The sequence below is a fragment of the Sciurus vulgaris genome, assembly GCF_902686455.1.
Source record: "Sciurus vulgaris genome assembly, chromosome: 9".
In the NCBI taxonomy this organism is placed as follows: Eukaryota; Metazoa; Chordata; class Mammalia; order Rodentia; family Sciuridae; genus Sciurus; species Sciurus vulgaris.
The window spans coordinates 60146876-60172354 of record NC_136469.1 but is presented as its reverse complement, the minus strand read 5'-3'; the positions used below and the strand labels follow the sequence as shown (position 1 = coordinate 60172354).

Here is a 25479-nt window from a genome sequence, read left to right as displayed (position 1 = left end):
TCAAGTTAACCCTAAGGACTTTTTTGGCAACAGTGGAGAGGAGTAAACCAACAGGCTATGCAGAAGAATCTCAAATACCCTACTTCCGTTCTTCAGTTTGAGAACAAAGGCAACCCTATTATGGCTAGAAATGGAAATTGCTTTCTAGTTAGGCACACCCCTCATCCCAGAAGAGTCTGTCATATCAAAGGTAAGGAGACCCAAGGTCCTAGGATGTATCTGTCTCCTCCACATTTGGGTTACGTGATGATCCTGGTGAGTAAAGGAAAGGCAGCTATCCAAAATATTTAACCACTGGTGAAGCATGTTCACTGGCAATTACGACCAAATGCCAGTATGGAGCCGGCCCCTTTTCTGGTAGACATTAGCCATTGAATTGCTTGATAGTTAGAACAAAATTCTGGAAAGGGGTCAAAGTAACCAGGGCAGTGGGGATCACTCAGGGGGATAATGGCAGCATTGTGCAATTGGTTTGAAAGTATTTTAATACGTTAAAATACTGCCATGTGATAAATGCAAGCCCTAAGGAAATGCATGTTTTGTTCCTTACTCCCTTCCCTTCTTTTCTATTCTTTCTTCCTTTAACTTTATGCAATAGACTTTCTGGAAATTGGATATTAGTGACAATAGCCTCTCTCAATTTAGCTTGGATTGTATAATAAAATGTATATAGGTTTTATATATATTTTGGCTTCTAGATAAAACAAAAAAGAGGTAGATTTTGTTTTGAGAGGTAGATTTCTTAAGAATATGAAATATATGGAAAACAAGCAGAACTACTGGAACTTGTTAGAATGAACTTGTCACTTTGCCCAGGATGGGGTAACTGTGGGACATTATGGGAGTGTATAGCCTAGTTGTTGGACTTCATCAGTAGATCCTCAGACCATCCTTGGGATTTTTATCCCTCAGAGAGACACACCGCTTCCTAAATAAGAACCATTGTTACAGTGAGCCCCCAGGAGATAGAAATGATCATATTCCTAAAAAGTGAGACTGAAAACTATTATTATAATATAAATGAGCCATCTTTGTTGGGAAAAGGCCTGAGCCTAGAAATAAAGAATAATATTAGGAGGCTGCTCAGCTGTCCAGACCTATCAGGACAAACATGCTTGCTCTGCAATGGTCTAAGCAATGGCAGAATACAAGACTGGGGAGAGTTTCTAGGGAAAATATTAAAAAGTCCTGGTAACTGATCAGTACAGAGTATGAATAAACAGGAACAACAAATCAAAGAAAAGCATGGCCTTTGCCCCATTTCCCATTCTAGGTTATCATAACTAAAAAAAAAAAAAAAAGTGTCTTGCTTTTGATGAAAGTGGAGCAAGAAAAGGTTAAGTCATTTAATTTAGTGGACATTTATTTAATCTCTGATACATACCAACCACTCTTATAGATATGAGAGGTATAATGGTGAAGATAAAAATATCTCTGATTTCATGAGGCTCATATTCTAGTCAGATAATTAAATCATTTCAGCAGCACATGTACTGCATGTGTAAAAACACCAGACATCCAAATGGAAATGTTGTGCCCCCAAGTGAAAATCTGAGTCTAAGTCTCAAATGGGAAGTCAGGAGTATAGATGTACATTTGAGAGTCATAGATACAGCAGTGGTACTTAAAGACAAGAATACATATCTCCTGTTTATTCACTCAGTCATCCATGTATCCATCCATTCATTTATTAAACAAACATTTATTTGGAGTTAAAATATAGGCAGGAGCCTGGCCTCAGGAGCTGGATGGCCTGGATGGTCAAGCTACTCTGTAAAATGACAACAATGATAATACTTATATCATGGTAAACTATATGAAAAAGGAAGATGATGGGAACATTAAGTTTCAATATAGTCAGGAGCATTAGAAAACCAAGTAGAAGGAGATTGACATGCCTGTTATGGAGCATGTGAGGAGCAGGAAAAGGCTAATTGGGATCAGGGTGCATAAAGTGGGTAAGAAGTCAAATTTAGAAAGGTTCTGTATATCACGCTAAGGAATTTATATTCCTTCACAATGAAAAGTGATGTCCATACTCATGGTTTTCAGTTCTTAACCTTTTTACCATTAAAAGTCACTACTGACAGTCTGGCCTTTTTACCATCTCACATACACTGCACTTGCTAATGTTACCACTATCCTTATTTTAACAAATCCACTTACCATTATCAGCAAGGATGGTTGTGGCTGTAAGTAACAGAAAAACAAATCAAATCGGTTTGTACGACAAAGAGGATCTATTTGCGTAGCAGGGAAATCGAGCAGTAAAGGTGGGCTTTGAGTTTTTGATATGATGCCCCACCAGAGTCAGAAAAATCCTGCGCTGTTTTTTGTCTCCATCCTGCCATGCAGAGTGTCAGCCTCATCCTAGAACTGGCTTGTTTCTCTCATGGTGGCAACGTGGTTACATCAGTTCTGAGCTTCACCTCTGCTTGCCATAGTGGCTTCTTTCCCAGTAGATCTTGGAAAAACTCTCCACATATTTTATCAACACACATCAAGTCACATGCTATCCGGGAATAAATCTCCATTGGGAAGATTAGGAGGAAAGTGGCCTGTACAGATCCGGAGGCCTTGGTGGGAGAACCAATCACCAGGGCAAGAGGAGTGGCTTTGATCTTGCCCAGGGGCGTGAGCTGTGGACTGGTAGATAAGGGGAGGATAATGGAACAAAATATCTGCCTACTGTCAGTAAAGAAAAGAAAGATAAGGAACTGAGCTCAACTGACAAATATCCACTACAGATGCTGTTTAATTCCACCTTGACCTTTTAGTAGCATTTGACATAGCTAACCATCCACCTCTTTCATTCATCCCTCCCTTTCAACCCACCTACTCGATCACTAACTTCCTCCCTCCCTCCCCTCCCTTCCTTCCTTCTTCCCCCACCCCAAATATTTTATTTGGCTTCTGTAGCATCCTTCTTTTCTAGGTGGTTGTTTTTTTCTCTACCCCTTGGCTGCTACTTCCCAGTTGCAGTTAATCTTAGAATCCCTCACAGATCAATCCCTGACCATTTCCTCTTTGTAATCTACACTGTAATCCTAGGCAAATACATTCATTCACACATTTCAAATATCGGATAGAGGCAATATTTTCAAATACACATCTTAGACTCCTAAAGTTTAGACTTAAATATTCAACTGCCTACTTGTGAGGCATGGAATGCTCCATTGGCACCCGAACTTGCTCTTCAAAACTAAATTCTTAGTCTTTTCTCAGAAGTGTGGTCCCTCAACTAGTATACACTAACAAACAAGCGGTACTACCAATTTGAGGTCCTTCACTCCTCCAACTCCTCTTCCCTTTGCAACATTTCACTTTTTCTCCTAAATGTTTCAAAAATTATCTCCAGGTCATAATTCAATTTCATTGTCATTTACTATTACCTTTTGCTCTGATTCTTATTTTTGCTATCCTTAGCCTCCTTGCTGCTCTATTTCCATTCATACCCTCATAGAGCAACCAAAAAGATAACATTAACATGTAAATTTGTTTAAAAATCCTACACCAAACCTTTCAGAGACTTGCTATGCATTTAGGATAAGATTGTTTATTTTGATATTAAATAAAATGTTCTCTATAATGTAGACTCTGATTATCTCTTATGGCATCTCATAAATTCCCCACCCCCATTATATACATGCCATACTGGACTTAAGTTCCTTGAATATTAACAAGCCTTCCCTATGGATTTTTATACATACTTCTCCCTCTAGCCATGACTCTCCCCCACTGTTTGCTCTTTCTATTTTTCAGGTATCAGTTTAAACATCACTTCAAAGAGACTTTCTAAGCTCCATATTCTCTATCTTAATTTGATTTCCCTATATGATGTTTTATCATGATACCCTATGTTTTTCTACAGAGCAATATTTTTTGAATCAGGTTCTCTGGGAAGAGACTCTGACATGGAGTTTGTGTGAAGGAGCTTTATTGGGGAGTCTTTGGGAATTAAAAGCTGTGAGGAAGCAAGGGAAGCAGAATCAGACAGAAGTTGAAATGCTACACCAATACAACAGAGGCCTCAACCAATCCCACAAGGGGCAGATGATCCTTCAGAGATATCTCAATTCCAGGCAAAGACACCGTGCTTTTTATTCCCATCCACCAATCATTGGTTGAACTCTCTTGTGCATGAGAGCTCCTTTCAGTCAAGAGCAATTCCCAGAGAGGGCCTTAGGCTTAGTCACCAGTAGCTGATGGTCCTGGCAGCTGACAGCTGAGCACCTATGTCCTGAATCCATGATCTAGGTAAAGTGGTGGTGGGTCTACCACAGCAAACGCTATAGCAATTATTGCAACTTCTGACTACATATAATCCAGTGAAAGAGACAGAAAACAAATAAATGGTCTGATATGCTCGAATAGAACCAGTAAAATGTCTCTGAGAACAGATAGAAACAATTCGGAAGAAAGGGAACAGTAAATGGAATCAAGACCAATACATATAAAAAATGAAAAATTTCCATTTATTTTCCAAATTAGTAATCTCTTCAAGCTCCATTAAAGAGAATAGGAGGCAGTTGAACCTATACACATGACTATGTCAAAATCTTACATTTGCTTGGTAGAAGATTTCAAGCTATATTCTGATAAGTCTTAGAAAACCAGGCAACAGACACAGGCGGAGTAAAATGATTTTGAACAACAGAAACAGTAGGTAAAGAAGTTTGAGTATCATTATCGTGTTGCAAAAAAGCTATATAAGTAAATGTCATAGCTGGTTTCAGAATGTTTGCCAAAGCCAAATTGTGAGATCATGTATATATCACTTGTTAAGAGGCAAAAAAATAGCTGGGCGTGTGGGCGCATGCCTGTAATCCCAGTGGCTGAGGAAGCTTGAGGCAGGAGGATCAAGAGTTCAAAGTCAGCCTCAGCAAAATCAAGGTGCTAAGCAACTCAGTGAGACCCTGTCTCTAAATAAAATATAAAATAGGGCAAGGATGGGCTCAGTGGTTGAGTGCCCCTGAGTTCAATTCCTGACTTCCCCCCAAAAAGAAACAAAGAAGCAAAACAAAACCAAAAAAAACCCAAACTTGTCCCTGCCATGGGAGCCATTGCCTACCTCCAGGTTCTTCTTTTACTAAGGAGATTTTGCTCTTTCATTGAAAGAGAGCAGGAATTTCCATGAACCTCCCCTTCCTCTCTAAGGAGCAGCAGTGGCCACTTACTTGCATCTGAGGGCTTTTCAAGAAATTATTTATGAGAGTGATGTACCTATAGAAAGGGAGACTGACACACCATTGCTAGCTGGATACTGGTCTTCCCTACATTGTTTCTGCAGTGGAGTCTGGGGAGACTTTTCTTGGAGTGAACTTGTCTGGAACTCTATGCTCTACAGGATACAGACAATGGGTACCTGTGTTAGGGGAGCCACAAGTGAGATTAAGTGACTCTCCCACAGAGAACTGGGCCAAGATCTCATTTTCATGAGCTAGAGTCAATGTTGAGAAGAAAGCTGTCCTAGAATATCTTGAAAGAACCCAGCTCAAGAAAATGGCTATAACAGGGCAACTCCAGCCAAAAGAGGCTGTGTGAGAAAGTCTTGGTGTGGGGAGTGTTAGAAGGGTACACTGTCCATGAGTCTGAGATCTCAGCCAGGGTTCCCCAAAGCCCACAAAAATGGGAAGAGGAAGAGCAAGAGCCACATTTCTTCTCTGCCTCACAGATGCCCCAACACTAAGTTTAAATACCATAAGACCATGTTCCCTGTATGGTTCCTCAATTGATCTACCCCAACACTGAAGGATTCAGAAGCAGTGAGTGGAAAGGAAGGGTGGAAAAGAGATGAAGGAAATCCGGACCAAATCCCCTCTTCTGTCCTGCTGGTATGTACAAGTCAATTAGGGTTGGCCGGCAAAGGAGGAGATGAAATGGAATGCAAATATAGTACTTGTATGGCATCAACTATGATAATATTATATATGTGGCACTCTTAATTCAGACTTTTGTGCACAAAAAAGACTATTTGTGCTACTAGTTTCTTTTTGTTTTAAATTAAAATTTTTTTAAAGGATTAAATGGTGACTTTTATTTTCTACATAATTTCAAATGAAAAAAACAGCATCAAAGAATGATAAAATTTTGGATAAGTATTTGACACTCCAAATATTTTTTATATTTCTTTTTTTATTATTAAAATTATAAATTTATATAGGGCAATGTTGTTTGATTCATTCTGTTATTATTTTTTTCCTTCCCCCCACGCCTCCCACCCCTCTTTTCCCTCTATACAGTCCTTCCTTCCTCCATTCTTACCACCTTCCTTATCCCTAACCCTAAACCTAACCCTAACCCTAACACTAACCCCTCCTACCCCCCATTATATGTCCTCATCCGCTTATCAGCGAAATCATTCGTCCTTTAGTTTTTTGAGATTGGCTTATCTCACTTAGCATGATATCCTCCAATTTCATCCATTTGCCTACAAATGCCATAATTTTATCATTCTTCATGGCAGAGTAATATTCCATTGTATATTTATGCCACAGTTTCTTTATCCATTCATCAACTGAAGGGCATCTAGGTTGGTTCCACAATCTGGCTATGCTGAATTGAGCAGCTATGAACATTGATGTGGCTGTATCTCTGTAGTACACTGATTTTAAGTCCTTTGGGTATAGGCCAAGGAGTGGGATAGCTGGGTCAAATGGTGGTTCCATTCCAAGCTTTCTGAGGAATCTCCATACTGCTTTCCAGATTGGCTGCACTAATTTGCAACCCCACCAGCAATGTATGAGTGTACCTTTTCCCCCACATCCTCACCAACACCTATTGTTGCTTGTGTTCTTGATAATCGCCATTCTAATTGGGGTGAGATGAAATCTTAGGGTAGTTTTGATTTGCATTTCTCTTATTACTAGAGATGTTGAACATTTTTTCATATATCTGTTGATTGCTTGTACATCTTCTTCTGTGAAGTGTCTGTTCTTTTCCTTAGCCCATTTGTTGATTGGATTATTTGTATTCTTGGTGTAGAGTTTTTTGAGTTTTTTATAGATTCTGGAAATTAGTGCTCTATCTGAAGTATGAGTGGCAAAGATATTCTCCCACTCTGTAGGCTCTCTCTTCACATTACTGATAGTTTCCTTTCCTGAGAGAAAGCTTTTTAGTTTGAATCTATCCCAGTTATTGATTCTTGCTTTTATTTCTTGTGCTATGGGAGTCCTGTTAAGGAAGTCTGATCCTAAACCAACAAGTTGAAGGTTTGGACCTATGTTTTCTTCTATAAGATGCAGGGTCTGATTCCGAGGTCCTTAAATTAAAATTTTAATAATTTCAACCCTTTTCATTCTCCTCAACTTTTAAATTTAACTGACAAATCTTACTTATAAATCTAGTAAATTTTAACAATCACTGGAGGAGTCTTTGATTAATATTAGGTTCTATTTACAGACTTTGGTAATTAAATACTTTTAAAAGCTTTAAATGACCTTTATTTTATTAACATGCAAATTATTACCAAGCTGCACATAAATTCTACATATTAAATAAACTTTATAAATACATTATTTCAAACATTTTTATGGTTTACCAACTTCATAATATTCTAACATTTTTCTACTTAAAATATTAAAAATATTAAAACATTTTATACATATTTTAAGTTGTAATTCCAAAGGTAATCTGTCAGATATTTTAATATGCCAATTAGCATATTATCTACTTTTTAAATACACATATGCAATGGTCTTTACTCAACTTACTCCATGAATAAGAATAGTATACATTTGTTACTTAGTCATTTCTCTTTCATTCTAAATCTCCCTAGTGTTACAGGAAACTCATCCACAAAGGAAACACTTACCTTGGACAAGAAATTAATTACTTTCTCATCAAACTAAGATTGCTTATCAATCAGAGAATTAGGAAGGACAATGAGGATTGAACCTTTGACACTCTCAAACCATTCTTTGTAATCACTACAAAAACAGAAACTAAGGCTCTACAGGAGGAGCTAGTCTTGCTTGAGTCCAAGACTCCATTACCTAATCCTTCCATATAATCAAGGAAGTCATTGGAACCCCCACCAAGACTGTAGCTAATCTCTTCCACTATAGGGTTAAATTTCATATTTCACTGAAATGCAAAGCTTTAAGTCATTTAATATTGTTCCACTTGACTCTGAAGCCAATTTATTGCTATTCCATTAGATGACCCTTTCCCCCTTAATAGTTCTTTACTAACTCTTTAGTAGATGAAACCTGAATTATTCCATATTACTTTTCTGGTTTATGATAATATATATATGTGTGTGTGTGTGTGTGTGTGTGTGTGTGTGTGTGTGTGTGTAAATGTGGAAGAAAGTGTGAACCAAAAAGGAGAAAAAAATGTAGGAATAAGGAAGAGGGTATGAGGGGTTTGTTTTTCAAAATTCTCCAACACACACATGCACATAAACACACTTTTAAAACCAATTCAAGGAGACTGCAGAAAAAGCAGGGTTTTTTCCTGTTTTACTTGTTTTTGTATTATAGTTTTCTATAGCTCACTTGATACACATTTTTTCACTAAGTACCTTAACCAATCACTAACCTAGGTGTTATAATGATAAGATATGATGCAAAAAAGTTTTATTCTCATTTCTATTTAGAAACCGTTACATTCAGTAACTTCAGTAAAGTTCCAAGTATTTGGCTTAAAAAAAAAAAAAGCCTTACATTTGATTTTCTCATTCATTCAACAAATAATCAAAGAGCAGCTAATTTCTGATGGGCACTATTCTAGATACTGGGAATAGAGAGAACAAACCAGACAGAATCCTTGCTTTCATGACACTTATGTTCTAGTGCAGCTCAGACAAGCAATGTGCAAGTAGGTATGCTGTGACAAGTGACAATGCAATGAGAGAAATAGGAGCATAAAGATAAAGAGAAATGGGATGCATTTCAGACAGAGTTGTTAGCAAAAACATATTTATGTCATCCCGAGCAAACAGATAAGAAGGGGGCAGACAAGCAGTACTATGGGGAGATTTGGAAGACTGAATAACATTCTCCAGAAGTTTGCCAGGTAACTTCTTGGAGTGTAAAGTAGCTATCTCTTATTATCTCTTCTTACTCACTGATAATGAATCAATATCCTGCACATCCCCATTTCCTAAGCTGTTCAATTCCACATGATTTAACATTGATATTGACAAAAGGACTTATCTATAATTTAATATTTGAGCAAATTTCTATATTGGAATCAAAAGTAAACCCCTGTTAGAGGAGAGTAAATGAAATAAAGTAGACTTCTAGTCTCTGGACATGAGAGGTAAGGTCCCTTTGTACCAAGTTCTTCTTTACTACCCCCACAATCACCTTTATCCACCCTCTAGCCCTACCACCAAATGCTTTTTTACCATCTGCTGGTACAAAAATCAAGAGTATCTTTTTTAAAAGGTCTTGTCCTGAATGCTTTCAAAAATCTGAAATTTTACATTCATGAGAGACTTGGGAAGTGAGAGGTTAAAGGCATGCCTATTAATCTTGACTCTTATGGCCAAGATTAAAGATGTGGGCCTGGTTCTCAAGGCTGATAAAATGCCAGAATATTTTAAGGAAGGATGTATTGCAAATGAAATTGCCTATGCTAAATTTTGAAGAATGTCCACCTAGCACTGGTTCATACATTTTGGAAGTCCATTGCTGCACATTTAACAATACTTGGTTGAAAATTGTCAATATTTAAAGAAAAACTGTCAAAACCTTAATCCAGCTGTTTGATCTTTTTAAACCTTATCCACCTAGGTTTGAATAACATTCCAATCTGTACTGTGAATGACGATGAGACTCCACTCAGAACACTGTATGGTGTTAGTCAGTTTTACCCCTTAGAGAAGGATGAGATACCACTTGCCAAATGCAGTTACCCACCCAGTACTGCTACCCCAGAAAGCCCTGTCAGAGGAATGTCACCAGCACTAAACAGTGTCAAAGTGCCCCCACGACCTCATTCAGGTAAGTCACTCTCAACTGATGTAACATCTTGGATCTCCTACAAATTACTGGTGGGGTTCTACATGATAGCTAAAATAACTAGTGATTTTTTAAATAGTCACAGAATTTTCTTACTATGAAATATGATTTTCATTATAAAATTATTTCTTCTAACTTCAATTCAGTAGTGTAATAACATTAATGAATATTATAAATGTTATTGTGTCCAACATGTATTTGGCATGGTCGTAGTCTCTAATCCCTACAAAACTAGCTAAGAGAAACCATATGAATGTTTAAGCTGACACCAAAAGGAAAACTACAGCAGAAAAAAAGAAGTCCTGAACACAGTAGAAACGGAACTGCTTGCTTACATCTTCCCCACAGGGCTGTCATCTCCTTAAGGTCATGCCTTAGTTGTCATGGCCTTCTGTGTTTTTATACTCTTAGTTTGCCCTCAGGTCCCAGCAGAATATTAATAAAACAATTCAATTAATTACTGCTTTGGAATTGAAGTTGGTTATCTTAATCGAAAGCAAAGTGTGGCAAAAATCTGAGGGGTAAGTACAATCAAAGAAGGGAATTCTGCATGGTAAAAATTATATCCAGTCCCCTCTTTCCTACTATATATAATCACATACTGTTACTAAAACTTTCAGCATATATGAAAATTATTTTGGAATATGGTGGTAACATACATATTTTCCTAAAGTTGTTAAATCATTTGTAGAATAATTACCATGTGATACATGCCGTTCTAAGATATTCATAGTTGTTAATTCCTTTCATTCTTTCAAGAGTTCCTTCTCCCACTCTTCTATTGGCAATGAAGAGTTAAAGCCCGATTATTCCACCTTCTTCCTAGTGTCCCTTCCTATCCTGTAGCACCTAGAAACTTAAAAATTACATTTCAAGTCAGAGTGACTTCATGGTAATTAGTGAATTAGTGGTTGCAACCTAGTAAGATTTGTTAGTTGTAGGGGTAAAGTCACCCTTTTTGGTTGCTTTATATCATCAAGCATGACTAGATACTTGAATTTTCTAGCTACAACATCCCAATGTCCTAGATTCTGAATTTATGAATGTAAACAAGCAAGGTCAGCAGATATTGTGGTTTTCTAACTGTAGCAGTATTCCAGTGCCTGATCTTCAGCATCATAAATGTGGGGCAGTAATTCAAATGATATTGGCCTCCCGACTCCCCTTCCTCTTGTCTCTGTTTAAGGCTGTGCCTCCCAAGGTAGTTCAGGTCCACGGTGTTGCTCTTGGAGTAATTTGTGAAGGTTGAGACCAGAGTTCATAGCCCCAATCCTTCCAACACTATTAAAAACTCTTAATTATCTGTATTATTTACATTTTACTTAAAATTGAGTATTTTCTATTCTTTTTTTTTTTTTTAGTATTTTATTTTATTTTATTTTATTTATTTTTTTTTTTTATTGTAAACAAATGGGATACATGTTGTTTCTCTGTACATGGCGTAAAGGCATACCATTTGTGTAATCATAAATTTACATAGAGCAATGTTGTTTGATTCATTCTGTTATTTTTTTCCCTTCCCCCCACCCCTCCCACCCCTCTTTACCCTCTATACAGTAGTTCCTTCCTCTATACTTGCCCCCCTCCCTAACCCTAACTCTAACCCTTCCCTCCCCCCCATTATGTGTCAACCTCCACTTATTAGCGATATCATTCGTCCTTTGGCTTTTTGAGATTGGCTTATCTCACTTAGCATGATATTCTCCAATTTCATCCATTTGCCTGCAAATGTCATAATTTTATCATTCTTTATGGCTGAGTAATATTCCATAGTATATATATACCACAGTTTCTTTATCCACTCATCAATTGAAGGGCATCTAGGTTGGTTCCACAGTCTGGCTATTGTGAATTGAGCAGCTATGAACATTGATGTGGCTGTATTTCTGTAGTATGCAGATTTTAAGTCCTTTGGGTATAGGCCAAGGAGTGGGATAGCTGGGTCAAATGGTGGTTCCATTCCAAGTTTTCTAAGGAATCTCCACACTGCTTTCCATAGCGGCTGCACTAATTTGCAGCCCCACCAGCAGTGTATGAGTGTACCTTTCTCCCCACATCCTCGCCAACACCTGTTGTTGCTCGTATTCTTGATAATCGCCATTCTAATTGGGGTGAGATGGAACCTTAGGGTGGTTTTGATTTGCATTTCTCTTATTACTAGAGATGTTGAACATTTTTCCATATGTTTGTTGATTGCTTGTAGATCTTCTTCTGTGAAGTGTCTATTCATTTCCTTAGCCCATTTGTTGACTGGACTGTTTGAATTCTTGGAGTAGAGTTTTTTGAGTTCTTTATAGATTCTGGAGATTAGTGCTCTATCTGAAGTATGATTGGCAAAGATATTCTCCCACTCTGTAGGCTCTTTCTTCGCATTGCTGATAGTTTCCTTTGCTGAGAGAAAGCTTTTTAGTTTGAATCTATCCCAGTGGTTGATTCTAGCTTTTATTTCTTGTGCTATGGGAGTCCTGTTAAGGAAGTCTGGTCCTAGACCAACAAGATGAAGATTTGGACCTACTTTTTCTTCTATAATCTGCAGGGTCTCTGGTCTGATTCCGAGGTCCTTAATCCATTTTGAGTTTAGTTTCGTGCATGGTGAGAGATATGGGTTTAGTTTCATTCTGTTGCATATGGATTTCCAATTCTCCCAGCACCATTTGTTGAAGAGGCTATCTTTTCTCCATTGCATATTTTTGGCCCCTTTGTCTAGTATGAGAAAATTGTATTTATTTGGGTTTGTGTCCGTGTCCTCTATTCTGTACCATTGATCTACCTTTCTATTTTGGTACCAATACCATGCCGTTTTTGTTACTATTGCTTTGTAGTAGAGTTGAAGATCTGGTATTGCAATACCCCCTGTTTCACTCTTCCTGCTAAGGATTGCTTTAGCTATTCTGGGTTTCTTATTCTTCCAGATGAATTTCATAATTGCCTGCTCTATTTCTGTAAGGTACGTCATTGGGATTTTAATTGGAATTGCATTATATACTCACTAACCACAATTTTGTTTTCGTTATTTGGGGAGAGGTAACATTAAACTTCATTTATCTCTCTTTCTTCAGCTAGAATTACTGAATTTAGTTAGAATTGGGAATATGTACAAAATCGTTTCATCTTAACAAACTGTTGTGTTATTATTTAAGGCTTTGGTAAAAGAGATAGCATCACTTACATAGAATGTATCTTTTTTTTAGAATATGTCTTTATATTAATGTAAAGTTGAACAAACTTCAAGTGGTTTTAAGGTAATTTAGGGATATTTAGTTCAATGACTGTCAAAGTAGAGTTGAGAGACTAATGAAACAAGAAAAAATAAAGAATGCAGTTATAACTCAACATAAATATTCTTCTGTCTTCAGGGAAAACAAACACATAAATTCTCTTCTAATCAGAGAATGTGACAGCTTTATGGGTATGAAACAGAGAAAAACATCTTCAATTGTAAGATACTTACTTTTAAATCAGTTTAACTGAATCCAGAAAGCACTTCCAGTGTGTCTTTATACTATTTGTTTGGGAATAGAATTAGTATTTTAATATAAAACACTTTTCTTATGTTGTTATAATGCAATTCCATTATAAATACATCCCTGAGTTGAACTTAATCAAATTCAGGTATTCTCTCATATATTTCAGCAACTGACACTTATTACATGATAAAGATTATTTTTTAGTTTAATTTAAATATATTTTTCCTAAATTTCATTTCAGAGCCCTGCAGAAAACTCAATGAGTGCTTTAAAACTTCCAGTGAAAATCCCTTAATAATTAAAAAGGTAAAGAAACAACTGTTTACAGCTATCTCTTTAGTTGGATTCTGTCATTTTCTTTCCTTTTCTTCCCATATCTTTCTGAAAAATCACGTTACACAATATTTTTAAAGCTTTACTAAAATATAACTAATATGATTTTTAAAAAGCATACATTAAAAAAATACACAGGTTGATGAGTTTTGGCACATCCACGAAACTAGCACCCAAATCAAGTGAATTCATATGTATATTTTATGTATATTTTAACCTCCAAAGTTTCCTCATGCCCTCAGCACCTCCCAAATGGCTTTAGATCACTTGGATTTTAAAATTTTTCTATAAATGAAATTAAATAGTTCTAAAATCTGATTTAACTCAGCATGATTATTTTAAGATTCATTCATGTTGTTTTATGCATCAATAATTCATTTTTTATTGCTTAGTATTAAATTGTATGAGTATCCCATTTATCCATTTGTCTATATTTTCTAATATTTACAAAGTTACTATGAACATTTGGTACAAGTCTTTCCATTTGAGAAGGGAATAAATTGAGTCATATGGGAGTTGTATGTTTAAACTTTTAAGAAATGGTCAAATTGTTTTCCAAAGTGGTTGCAACTTTTTACATCTCGCTTTTAGTGTATTAGAATTTGCTTTCCTCCACAGACTCCCAAAACTAACTCTTGGACAATCTTTTTATTTTTAACCAATCTATTTGGTATGTAATAGTATTTTATTGTAGTTTTTATTTTCATTCTCTTAATAACTAATGAGGTTGACAACTTTTCATATTCTTATTTGCCATACATATGTTCTTTTATGGGAAGTATATGTTCAAATCTTTTACCTATTTTTGAAATTGGGTTGTTGGCCTTTTTGTTATGATGTTATAAAAGTTGTTATATTCCAGATATCAATCTTATATCTCGTCGCATGTACATTTTGCAAATGTTTTCTTCTAGTCTGATACTTGCTCATTTTTTTGTGTATTGGCGTTTCTTGAAAAAAACAAAATTTATCATTTTGATTAGGCCTAACTGTATAATTTTTGTATACAAAATTGATCTGTTGTTTCTCTCTATCGTACCTTTGGTAATGGCCAAACTTCTAGAGCAGTGTTGAATAGAAGTGATGAGAGCAGACATCCTTGCCTGGAGTCTGAACACGGGGGAAAACATTCAGACTTTAACCATTAAGTACAATGTAGTTTATTTCATTCATAAATGCACTTTGTATAGTGGAGGAAATTCCTTTCTACTTATAGAGCTTTCTCAGAAATAGGAGATGAATTTTGCCAAATGCTTTTTCTGCATCTGAGATGACCACATGATCTTTCTTTTTTGTCTGTTAATATAGTGAAATAATTACATTCATTGATTATCTCTGTTGTTTCTTTGTTTCTTTTTCATCGATTCTGGCTTTCACCTTTATATGTGGTAAAAGCTTAAGTCATTGAATGAGAAAGTTTTCCTTTCCATTATAAGCATGAATTATTTTAATTTTACTATAAAATTTTCCCACATAGGCTGCAGCCCCCAAATTTTACTATGCTGCATTTTCATTTTCATTCTGTTAAAAACACTTCCTAATTTCTTTTTTAATTTCTTCTTTGACCCATGGGTTACTTATTAATTCCACTCTAGAGAACACACTTTACATTCTTTGGGACATTAAATTTATTTATTTATTTTTATTTTTATTTTTTTTTATTTTATTGTAAACAAATGGGATACATGTTGCCTCTCTGTTTGTACATGGCGCAAAGGCATACCATTTGTGTAATCATAAATCCACATACAGTAATGTTGTTTGATTCATTCTGTTATTTTTTTTCCCCTTCCCCCCACCCCTCCCACCCCTCTCTACCCTCTATACAGTACTTTCTTCCTCCATACTTGCCCCCCTCCCTAACCCTAACTCTAACCCTAACACTAACCCTTCCCTCCCCCCCATTATGTGTCATCCTCCACTTATTAGCGATATCATTCGTCCCTTGTCTTTTTGAGATTGGCTTATCTCACTTAGCATGATATTCTCCAATTTCATCCATTTGCCTGCAAATGCCATAATTTTGTCATTCTTTATGGCTGAGTAATATTCCATTGTGTATATATACCACAGTTTCTTTATCCACTCATCAATTGAAGGGCATCTAGGTTGGTTCCACAGTCTGGCTATTGTGAATTGAGCAGCTATGAACATTGATGTGGCTGTATCTCTGTAGTATGCTGATTTTAGATCCTTTGGGTATAGGCCAAGGAGTGGGATAGCTGGGTCAAATGGAGGGTCCATTCCAAGTTTTCTAAGGAATCTCCACACTGCTTTCCAGAGTGGCTGCACTAATTTGCAGCCCCACCAGCAATGTATGAGTGTACCTTTCTCCCCACATCCTCGCCAACACCTGTTGCTTGTATTTTTGATAATCGCCATTCTAATTGGGGTGAGATGGAATCTTAGGGTGGTTTTGATTTGCATTTCTCTTATTACTAGAGATGTTGAACATTTTTTCATATGTTTATTGATTGCTTGTACATCTTCTTCTGTGAAGTGTCTGTTCATTTCCTTCGCCCATTTGTTGATTGGATTATTTGTATTCTTGGTGTAGAGTTTTTTGAGTTCTTTATAGATTCTGGAGATTAGTGCTCTATCTGAAGTATGATTGGCAAAGATATTCTCCCACTCTGTAGGCTCTTTCTTCACATAAATTTATTGAGACTGGTTATATAAACCAAAGTATGGTCAATTGATAAATTTTCCATTTTCCCATGAAAAGAATTTTTATTCTGTTATTTTGAGATACAGTGTAATATAAACATCAATTAGGTCATGTTGGTTGATATCATTGCTCAAGTCATCTACAGTCTTACTGATTTGCTTTCTACTTTTTCAATAAATTATCAAGAAAGGGGTATTGAGATCTCTGACTATAATTGTGGATTCCTATATTTCTCTTATCATTTCTGTCAATTTTAATCATATATTTTTAAACTTCTTATTAAGGTGTATAAATGTTTAGGTTTGTTATGTTCTTTTGATGAAATGACCTTGCTATCATTTTGAAATTATTGTCTTCACTCGTGATAATATTCTTTGCTTTGAAATTTACTTTAGAACTCAGACTATTTATTCTAGAATCATTTTAGTAATATATTCTTTTTCTAAAAATTGTCATCTAAATGGTCAAATTTATTGTAAAAGTTATATATAATACTCTTATAATCTTTTTAAAACATCTTTAGGATTTGTAAGAAGTACCCTTTTATAACATGTCACTATTTTTCTTGATTAATTTTAATAGGTTTTATGTATTTTAATAGTGTATCAAAAACTTTTTGTGACTTTTTTGATTCTGTTGTATATTTTTATTTTGTTAGTTTTTCTCATTATCAATTTTGCTATTTACACATAATTTTTTTCTAACTTATTTTTCTAATATGTGTACTTTAAAGCTATAAATTCCTAATTAAATATTGCGTTAGCTGCTTTCACAATTTTTGCTAGTCAACATTTTTATTAAGTTCAAAATATTTTCCAATTCTCACTGTTAATTTCTTCTTTGGCTCATGACCCAGTTGTTTGTCAATTTGTATGAAACATTATTTGAAGGAATCTGAAACTCAAAATAAATGGATTTTTCCCAGAGAGTTTACTTCTGTAGGAACCCAGGGGCTCTATCAGCTTAGACTAACTTAAACCAAGTTCAAACCTTAATTTCATTCTGTATTTCTTCAAGGATGGTCACACACACACACACACACACACACCCACACACACACACATTATTATGATGTTTAATCATGGGTTTTATGTGATTTCAACAAAAGTTGATATTATATCACTATTTATTTTGTCTCCAAATACAAATGTTTGACAGAATTTAAAGGAGAATTATAACTATCCTCCTTTTACTTCCATAGATCTTTCTTACTTACCACAGTGTTTCTCATTCATTTTATGTTTAATTTGCATGGAAAATATAAGTGGGAAATGTATACTGATTATATTATATTTTTGATTCAGGAAGAAATTAAGATTAAAAAGTCACCATCACCACCAACTGCATGCTCTACTGCTGGCTCCTGTTATTCAGAGGCAATGAGCACCAAGGCCGATGTCAAAGAGAACACTGTTTGCATACCAAACTATCTGGATCAAGAAATAAAGGTAAGAGGCAGGTTTATTAAATCCATAACTTGGGAATAGCATGAACATACAAAAAAAAATCCCATATACCTATTGTCATTAAATCTTGTGAATGGTTCCTTATTGACACCTGAATTTATTTAAAATTACTTAGCCTGAAATGCAAGGCCTGCTCCTGTTCTCATTTCCAATCATCTTACATTTCCCTGGATTCCTGTCACTCATACATAAACACAGCTTTGGTTTAGATGTAATGAAAGGTTGGCATTTACCAACCAAACCTGCCCAGTTCTTCCTATGACTTATTATTTTCCTAAAGTTTGAGAAGCACTGCCCCTAACTTCTTGTCACTTTTGTTTATTTCCTTGTTATACTTTAAGGCATATTCTTTCAATCAACATTCATGTCTCCCTCTTATTTTTGGAGGGAGACATTCATGTCTCCCTCTTATTATTTCCTCCAATATTATCTGCCTGAGGTTATGAAGTGAATTACATTAATGGTAATATGTCATAGCAGCCTCCCGGATGGTTCTCCTTAGTCACAGTTATTTCTGAGAATGACATATAATCAAGGATAAATAAACCATTTGATATTTGTTATCTGCTATTTTTTTTCCTTTGAATCGCTTCAGTGCATAATACATTGCTCCACTGTAAGACCCGCTAAAATGAATTAAGGGTCAAGACTCTTGTAATGATGACTCTAATAGTAATTTTAAGTAATCAGTATCTGTAACAATTATACATAATAAAATATGTTGTAAAGATGGTCTTTGAATAATTCTAATAAATAATTATTTAAAAAGTAAAGTAGAGCAATGTTATAGAAGTAGAGCAGTGTTATTAATATAATAATTTGTGTGGTGGTTAATATTGGGAAAAATAATAAAACAAAATATGAAGAAGGGAAGGTTTCTGTAGATTTGACTGATGGTTCTGGCTAAAGACTATGTTTTACAGAGTCTTCAGAATCACTGTCTACCTTTACCCATAAAACTATGGCCACACTGATGTTTTCTATAACGTGCTCATTCCTACCTCACAGGCTTGCCCTTGTAAGAATTCTTTAGCCCTTGAACCCCTGTGTAGTCATCTTCTTATTCAAATTTCAGTTTAAATAACACTCAAATACTTTCCCTGATCACCCAATCTAAAGTAGCTACCCCACTCATCCTCAATGACATTATCCTTTGTCATTTGAACCTAACACAGACCTTATCTGAACTGTTTATATTTATTTGTTTCAATATTGTCTCTCTTTTCTTACCCCACTCTTACTAAAAGTTGAGTCCTAGAAGATCTCATAGTTGTCCATTTTGGTTACTACTTCCTCTTCAGGACCTAGATGAGTGCTAAACACCTGGTGATTATAAAATAAATTTTTGTTGAATTTTGAATAAATAAAATACAAGAAATATGCAATGAAGACCAAGGTAAATTTGTAGAAAATAAACTAAACTACATAGGTTTGACCCTAATGATTATAGGCTGAATGCAGTTTTGTAAGACTACCTTGTGTCTTTGGGCACATCAACAGATCAGAAAATTCCTATAGAACTGACTTTTTAGGTATCTATTAAAAAGTGTTCCTCTTACAGGCATCTTCCATCTTACAGACATCAATTTAACTGGACTCTGATTGATATAAAACCCACCACAACGTAAACTTTTTGAAGGCAGGGATTGTGTATTCAAAACTGATTCCTCATCCCTCATCACTGCTTGAAAAATATTAATGGGCACATACAACATGACATTTGACTAGATAGTTGTTGACTATTTGTTAAATAAATTAAGGATGAAGGAACAACATGAAAAAACAGGTCTTATCAAGATTTTTGGTTTGTGGAGAAGATTAATTGAAAGTTCAGGCAGGAAGCATTGGAAATATAACTCACAACTCTTAAATTATAGATGAGTTGTCATAATATTAATTCAAGGAACACTATGATATGTTAAGGATGAATATTTTAATCCTCGAACAACAAAAAAAGTATGGCTAGAAAGCTAATGGAGAAAATAAAGAGGAATATTTAAAAATGCTTGATTGATCCAAAAGGAGGCAGAAAAAAGAAAAAGTAGAACAGAAATGGAAGGGAATTTTAAAAAACTGACAAGATAGTATGTTTGAACCAATGCAGAAGCTTGAACAGGCTAAAAAATCCAATAAAAAGACAGGTCGATAGACTAGATAATAAGTTTTAACAAAGGTCACTGCTTCAGCCTCAGATTCAGATTCCCATTAAAACCCCATGGTATAGTAGGAAAGGACCAATTTCCCAGAAGAAGTGAATTTCTCCTACCAGAAGATGATGGAACTGAGATAAACACACAGCATTGCCTAGTCTATTTCTTTTTTTTAAAATTATTATTTTTTTAAATTAAAAATCATAAATTTACATAGGGCAATGTTGTTTGATTCATTCTGTTATTTTTTTCCCTTCCCCCCCACCCCTCCCACCCCTCTTTTCCCTCTATACAGTCCTTCCTTCCTCCATTCTTACCACCCTCCTTATCCCTAACCCTAAACCTAACCCTAACCCTAACGCTAACCACTCCTACCCCCCCTTATATGTCCTCATCCGCTTATCAGTGAGATCATTCGTCCTTTAGTTTTTTGATATTGGCTTATCTCACTTAGCATGATATCCTCCAATTTCATCCATTTGCCTGCAAATGCCATAATTTTATCATTCTTCATGGCAGAGTAATATTCCATTGTATATATATGCCACAGTTTCTTTATCCATTCATCAACTGAAGGGCATCTAGGTTGGTTCCACAATCTGGCTATTGTGAATTGAGCAGCTATGAACATTGATGTGGCTGTATCTCTGTAGTATGCCGATTTTAAGTCCTTTGGGTATAGGCCAAGGAGTGGGATAGCTGGTTCAAATGGTGGTTCCATTCCAGGCTTTCTGAGGAATCTCCATACTGCTTTCCAGAGTGGCTGCACTAATTTGCAACCCCACCAGCAATGTATGAGTGTACCTTTTTCCCCACGCCTAGTCTAAATTATTACTTGTACTGGTAATGTTTTTGCTAAGATTCCAATGTGTACTTTTTGAAAATGGGGTCCTCCTGAATTAAGATTCCAATTGACAGTTGATCATCATGGATGCAGGGAGATGGGATTCTAATGTAAGGAAACCTTTTAAAACTTGTACCATTTATTTGCTCACCATGTAACTCTAATGTTCTCTGTCAGATCCTGGCAAAGCTCTGTGACATTTTACATACTGATTCTCTGGCAGAAGTTACACAGTGGCTGCTTCATACAAGTACAAAAGGTGAGATTGCTATAAGCATTTGTAGACACTGAGCTTGGGTTAGTGAAATAAAATGGGAATATGCCAGTATCTGAAGTTTTCTACCTTGGATTTACAAAGATAAGGTTACAATTATTTCCTTTGTGTTTCAATATCAGAATCATTATAGTATTGTATTTCCAACTGCAGGCATACTGGTCATTTAATGAACCCAAAATACAGTATGTTTCTATCTGAACTCATTGGGAAGATATGAAACAGCTATGTCCAGAGGAGGCCTTATTCTCAGTTAGAGCTGGTTTGGAGTTCTTCAAATTCTACATAGTCAGAATTTGCCCTGAGCACATCCTCTCACCTGCTGTGAACTCTGAACTCTGAACACAGAGCCTGTTTCTTTTCATTAGTATGGATGACAGTAACATAGCCTTCCAAGTTCCAGACTCAGTTGACAGCTCTGCCTGTTTTTATTCAATCATCAACATACTTATACCTCAGCCTCCTTTGGGCTCTTACCAACCTGTCTCTTGAAAATACCTTAAATTCTCATCAAACAAGGTGACCATAAGTGACACAGAGTAGCTATCCTCAAACTTACCTAGTCATCAGATGGACTAGAGCATAACTTCCTAAGAGAATCTGCATTATCAGGTATCCTTAAATTTTTACAGCAGCCTGTAAAGCTGGCTTTTGTACATAATATTTTAAAATTATTCTACTTCTTTTCAAAGACAAGTATTTCAGTGACTTAACTACCCTGGGCACTTTAACATAGGCCAACAGAAACTAGGTTGAAATGAATCAACTTTTTCTGCAGAAACATTTACTCACATATAGTTACTTACCTGGAAAACAGATCACCAGCCTTTTACACTGGTGTGCTAGAAATAAGAACTAATCCTGTGTTTCGAGCCAACATGAAATTTACAACTTCCACTCGCCAAACTTTTTTTTTTAATCAGAAAAAGAGTGGGTCTCAGCTTTGATTCATTCTGAACTGGCTGAGATACCCTTATTGACTCACCGAAGAAGAAACAGCACAGTGGAACCAGCAGCAGAGACTGGGAAGCCACTTTCAGTTAAATCGCCCCCTATGATCAAATCTCCCCCAAATTCACCTGCAAAATCAAAGGTGCCGACTGGAGCTAAGGATGGATATCAATCAACCAGGTAATTATATATGGTCACTTAAAGGGCCTATAGTACATAAAGACTTTGAGATCTCCTTTTTATCCTTCAAAATGCTAAATATGCTAAGGTACAAGTCTCAACTCTCCTCAGTAAATGATTGCAATATATGTTTTCTTTCATTTTCATATGTAATATGAGAATTGTTTTCAAGTCTGCTGCTCAGAACATTTTGGCAGGGGCTACGTCTTCCTTTGAGGAAAATTCCCTTCCACTAAGGGCAATCAAGAGTGGCCACCTAAGAAACCTAAGAAAACATGACAACTTTTTTTTTTTTCAGTTTAACTAAAAATAGAACCATAAAGAAAGCTAAAAGTATAGACTTATGGTTATTGTATATTTTGTTAAATGAATATTATACAGGCATGAATTTTTGTGTAGAATAATAAAGGTAAAAATAAATTACTTCACTTAATTTATTCTGACACTGCTGGGGGCTTTAAGAGAGAAAAATAACCACTAAGGAAATTGGAAATTATTTCAGAAAAAAATATTTCTTAAACTATTTAATTTCAAGAACAGAAGACAAATACATATTCATTATGTATAATATCATATTAAAAGAATGTGTGGTAAGGTGTTATTAAAGTTGAGAAAGAAAATCTTGTTGCTTTAAAATTAAAAGTTGGTAAAACTTAAGATCAGAGCAAACTAATATTAAAAACATAATTCGTCACTTAGAAAAAGTGACGAATAAGATAGAGAAGAATTTTATATTGTAATTTGTCTCTTATCATAAAGTATCCATGAAATCAGAAACGAGGAGATGGTTAGAGCCAGTCTCCACCTTCGTGACTAACATATGATGTTTTAGTTAGATATTTACTCCAAGTAAGAACTTTTTGTTAGGAAGTAAATTCAATACTGTAAGTATTAAAAAGCAAAGAACTGAGATAGCATATTTAAGATAGATATATGGTGAGTTTGTTGATAGTATAGTCTAATTTGTATCTGTGAAATTAATTTTTTTTCTTTCTCCAATTAATTCAGAGCATCAAGCCAAGAATCTGAAGGAAATAAGGAAGTAGCAAAAGGTTAAGTATGGTTTGTGATAATTACTGAATCGGTATAAGGAAACCAGCAAGTACTAACTACTTAGGGGCATAAACTTTAAGGATCTGGGCTTTTATAAGAAAAAAAAAATACAAGAGTGATTTCCACCTCAACTGTTAAGGGACTACATCTGCTGAATTTCTCATAGAGATGAATTTAAAATAAATTTACCTTTGTTTTGAAAGGCAAAATACCTCATCAGGCACTCTTAGAAGCAAGACAGCAGGATAAGAGAACTATAGGTGTAGTCATGCAAATTCAATGAAAAGGAAAACCTTGCACTGACCTACAAAAGGATGATGATCTCAGAGTTTTGGTTCTTTACAGCTTAACTGTTATGGAGCTGGATGATTTCACTGGAAGCAAAGTCAGCCAGAGAGAAGATTAAAATGGCAACCAGCCACAAGCACGTTCCCTGTAAGACAGGTGAAATACAATAGAAAAGAGCAGTTTTGTGTACCCACCAGATGTCCAGTACCAGCCTACAATATGGACCAGAGAGAATTATTATGGAAGTCCTATATTGATTCAGAATAGTCCAAGCGAAGCAACCCTGTGGATTTGGCAGCTTCTAGCTTTAAAACAAGCATGGCAAATATGACTAAAGAGAAACAAACTGTCAACTCTATCTACAAGCTTTGTTATTTCTCCAAGTTCTCCTCATACTAGGAATGATGTGGTAGTTAGAGTTCCATGGGGTCACTCTAGACCCCAATAGGTTCCACTGGGGTTAACCAAACCCAAAAGTGGCTTTATGTGCTAACAGGTAATAATAAGTGTAGTTTGGAAATTAAAAAGCACTCTTTTTACTCTCTGAGGATAATCTACTGCATCTTGCCTCGTCTACCAAACTTCCCACCCTAGAACTATAAAATGATGATAATGACTGCGTCTATTCAACTTGTCTTACCTTTAGGCCCCACATACATTTTATCCTGCTAGATCCTAGAAAACCCTCAAGGCATGCCCCTTTCTCTTCATTGTTGATATTCAGCATCTTTCCAAATTTGTGCTACTATTTGGGTGCAATTATGCAGGCTTTGGAAGGATCATACAGTACAATGAATGTGTTTTAACCTGCTTATCTATTCTCTTATTTTATCTATCTGAACCACAGACCTTTCTCCTTTCTCTCACTGGTCCCATAGTTGCCCACCCCTCTTATCCACCTTCAATTCTAAATAATTCCTATCAGAATCACATTTGCTTCTAAGAGTGAAAGAACATAACCTGCATGTTATAGAACAAATAGCTCATTAAAGATGAGTAAGTGGTAAGAAATACATATGAGAATAAATTCTTTTATGAATTTTGGGTATTCCTGATTCACCTAAACTTCACATGATGGGGCTTTTTTGGGGGAGTTGTTTGTTTTTGTTTTTGATATATCATTTGTTACTAAAACAAGGCAGAAGCTATACTCAGTATCTCAAACATGGTCATATATATATATATATTCTGTTTCAGCTATACTTAGTGTCTCAAATGTGGTCTTATTTATATGTATATATGCATAGATACAAATATATTTTTTTCTATTTCAGGAGCTGAGCATAAGACCCCATTGTTTATAAGAAGAAACAACATGAAAATACCTGTTGCAGAATATTTCAGCAAACCAAAGTCTCCTTTCAGGTCTAATACTCAGGAGAGTGGGTCAGCAAAACCAATGTCAGCAAGGAGTATACAAGGATACAATCTTTGCCCTCAAAGCTCATCTTATCCTTTATACCAAAGGTAGAAACTGTAGACTGGGCTAATTCTTTCATAAATTTGAGTTGCACATTGTTACATCAAATGATTTTTTAAAAAATCAAGCAGTTCTCTTTATGGTGGCACAGGTAAATCTCAAAACACCTGTATATAATGATACAAATAAATGTTAATAAAGACAAAAGCTTAATTTGTAGTTGTTAATTGTAATACTACATGTAAAGGAAGCATATTTATTTAAATATTGTTTCCAATCTTGCACTGTTATTACCAGTACATAAGTATAGGGCTCTGATACCAGAAAAAACACCCATAACCAGAATAAGATAGACTTATCTCAAACTGTCAGAAGAAAAAAAAAATTTAAAGCCCAGTCTGAGAATTTTAACTTTTG

The 25479-nt window shown here is 35.5% G+C and overlaps 1 protein-coding gene across 1 annotated transcript; it reads left to right on the top strand.

The window, feature by feature from the left end:
* The first annotated feature begins 16 nt into the window (after positions 1-16).
* On the top strand, positions 17-25479 carry LOC306669100 (uncharacterized protein C4orf17). Its single transcript, XM_079152934.1, has 8 exons — positions 17-190; positions 9741-9950; positions 13677-13741; positions 17741-17884; positions 21074-21155; positions 22094-22301; positions 23310-23353; positions 24917-25479. The coding sequence occupies exons 1-8, from the start codon at positions 58-60 to the stop codon at positions 25111-25113; spliced, it is 1083 nt and encodes a 360-aa protein (XP_079009060.1). The 5' UTR covers positions 17-57; the 3' UTR covers positions 25114-25479.

Excerpts from the sequence above, each read along its gene's own strand:
- LOC306669100 (XM_079152934.1), top strand. The coding sequence starts at position 58 with ATGCAGAAGAATCTCAAATACCCTACTTCCGTTCTTCAGTTTGAGAAC. Across the intron at positions 9,951-13,676 it reads GCCCCCACGACCTCATTCAG|AGCCCTGCAGAAAACTCAAT; the intron begins GTAAGTCACTCT and ends ATTTCATTTCAG. Across the intron at positions 17,885-21,073 it reads ATCTGGATCAAGAAATAAAG|ATCCTGGCAAAGCTCTGTGA; the intron begins GTAAGAGGCAGG and ends GTTCTCTGTCAG.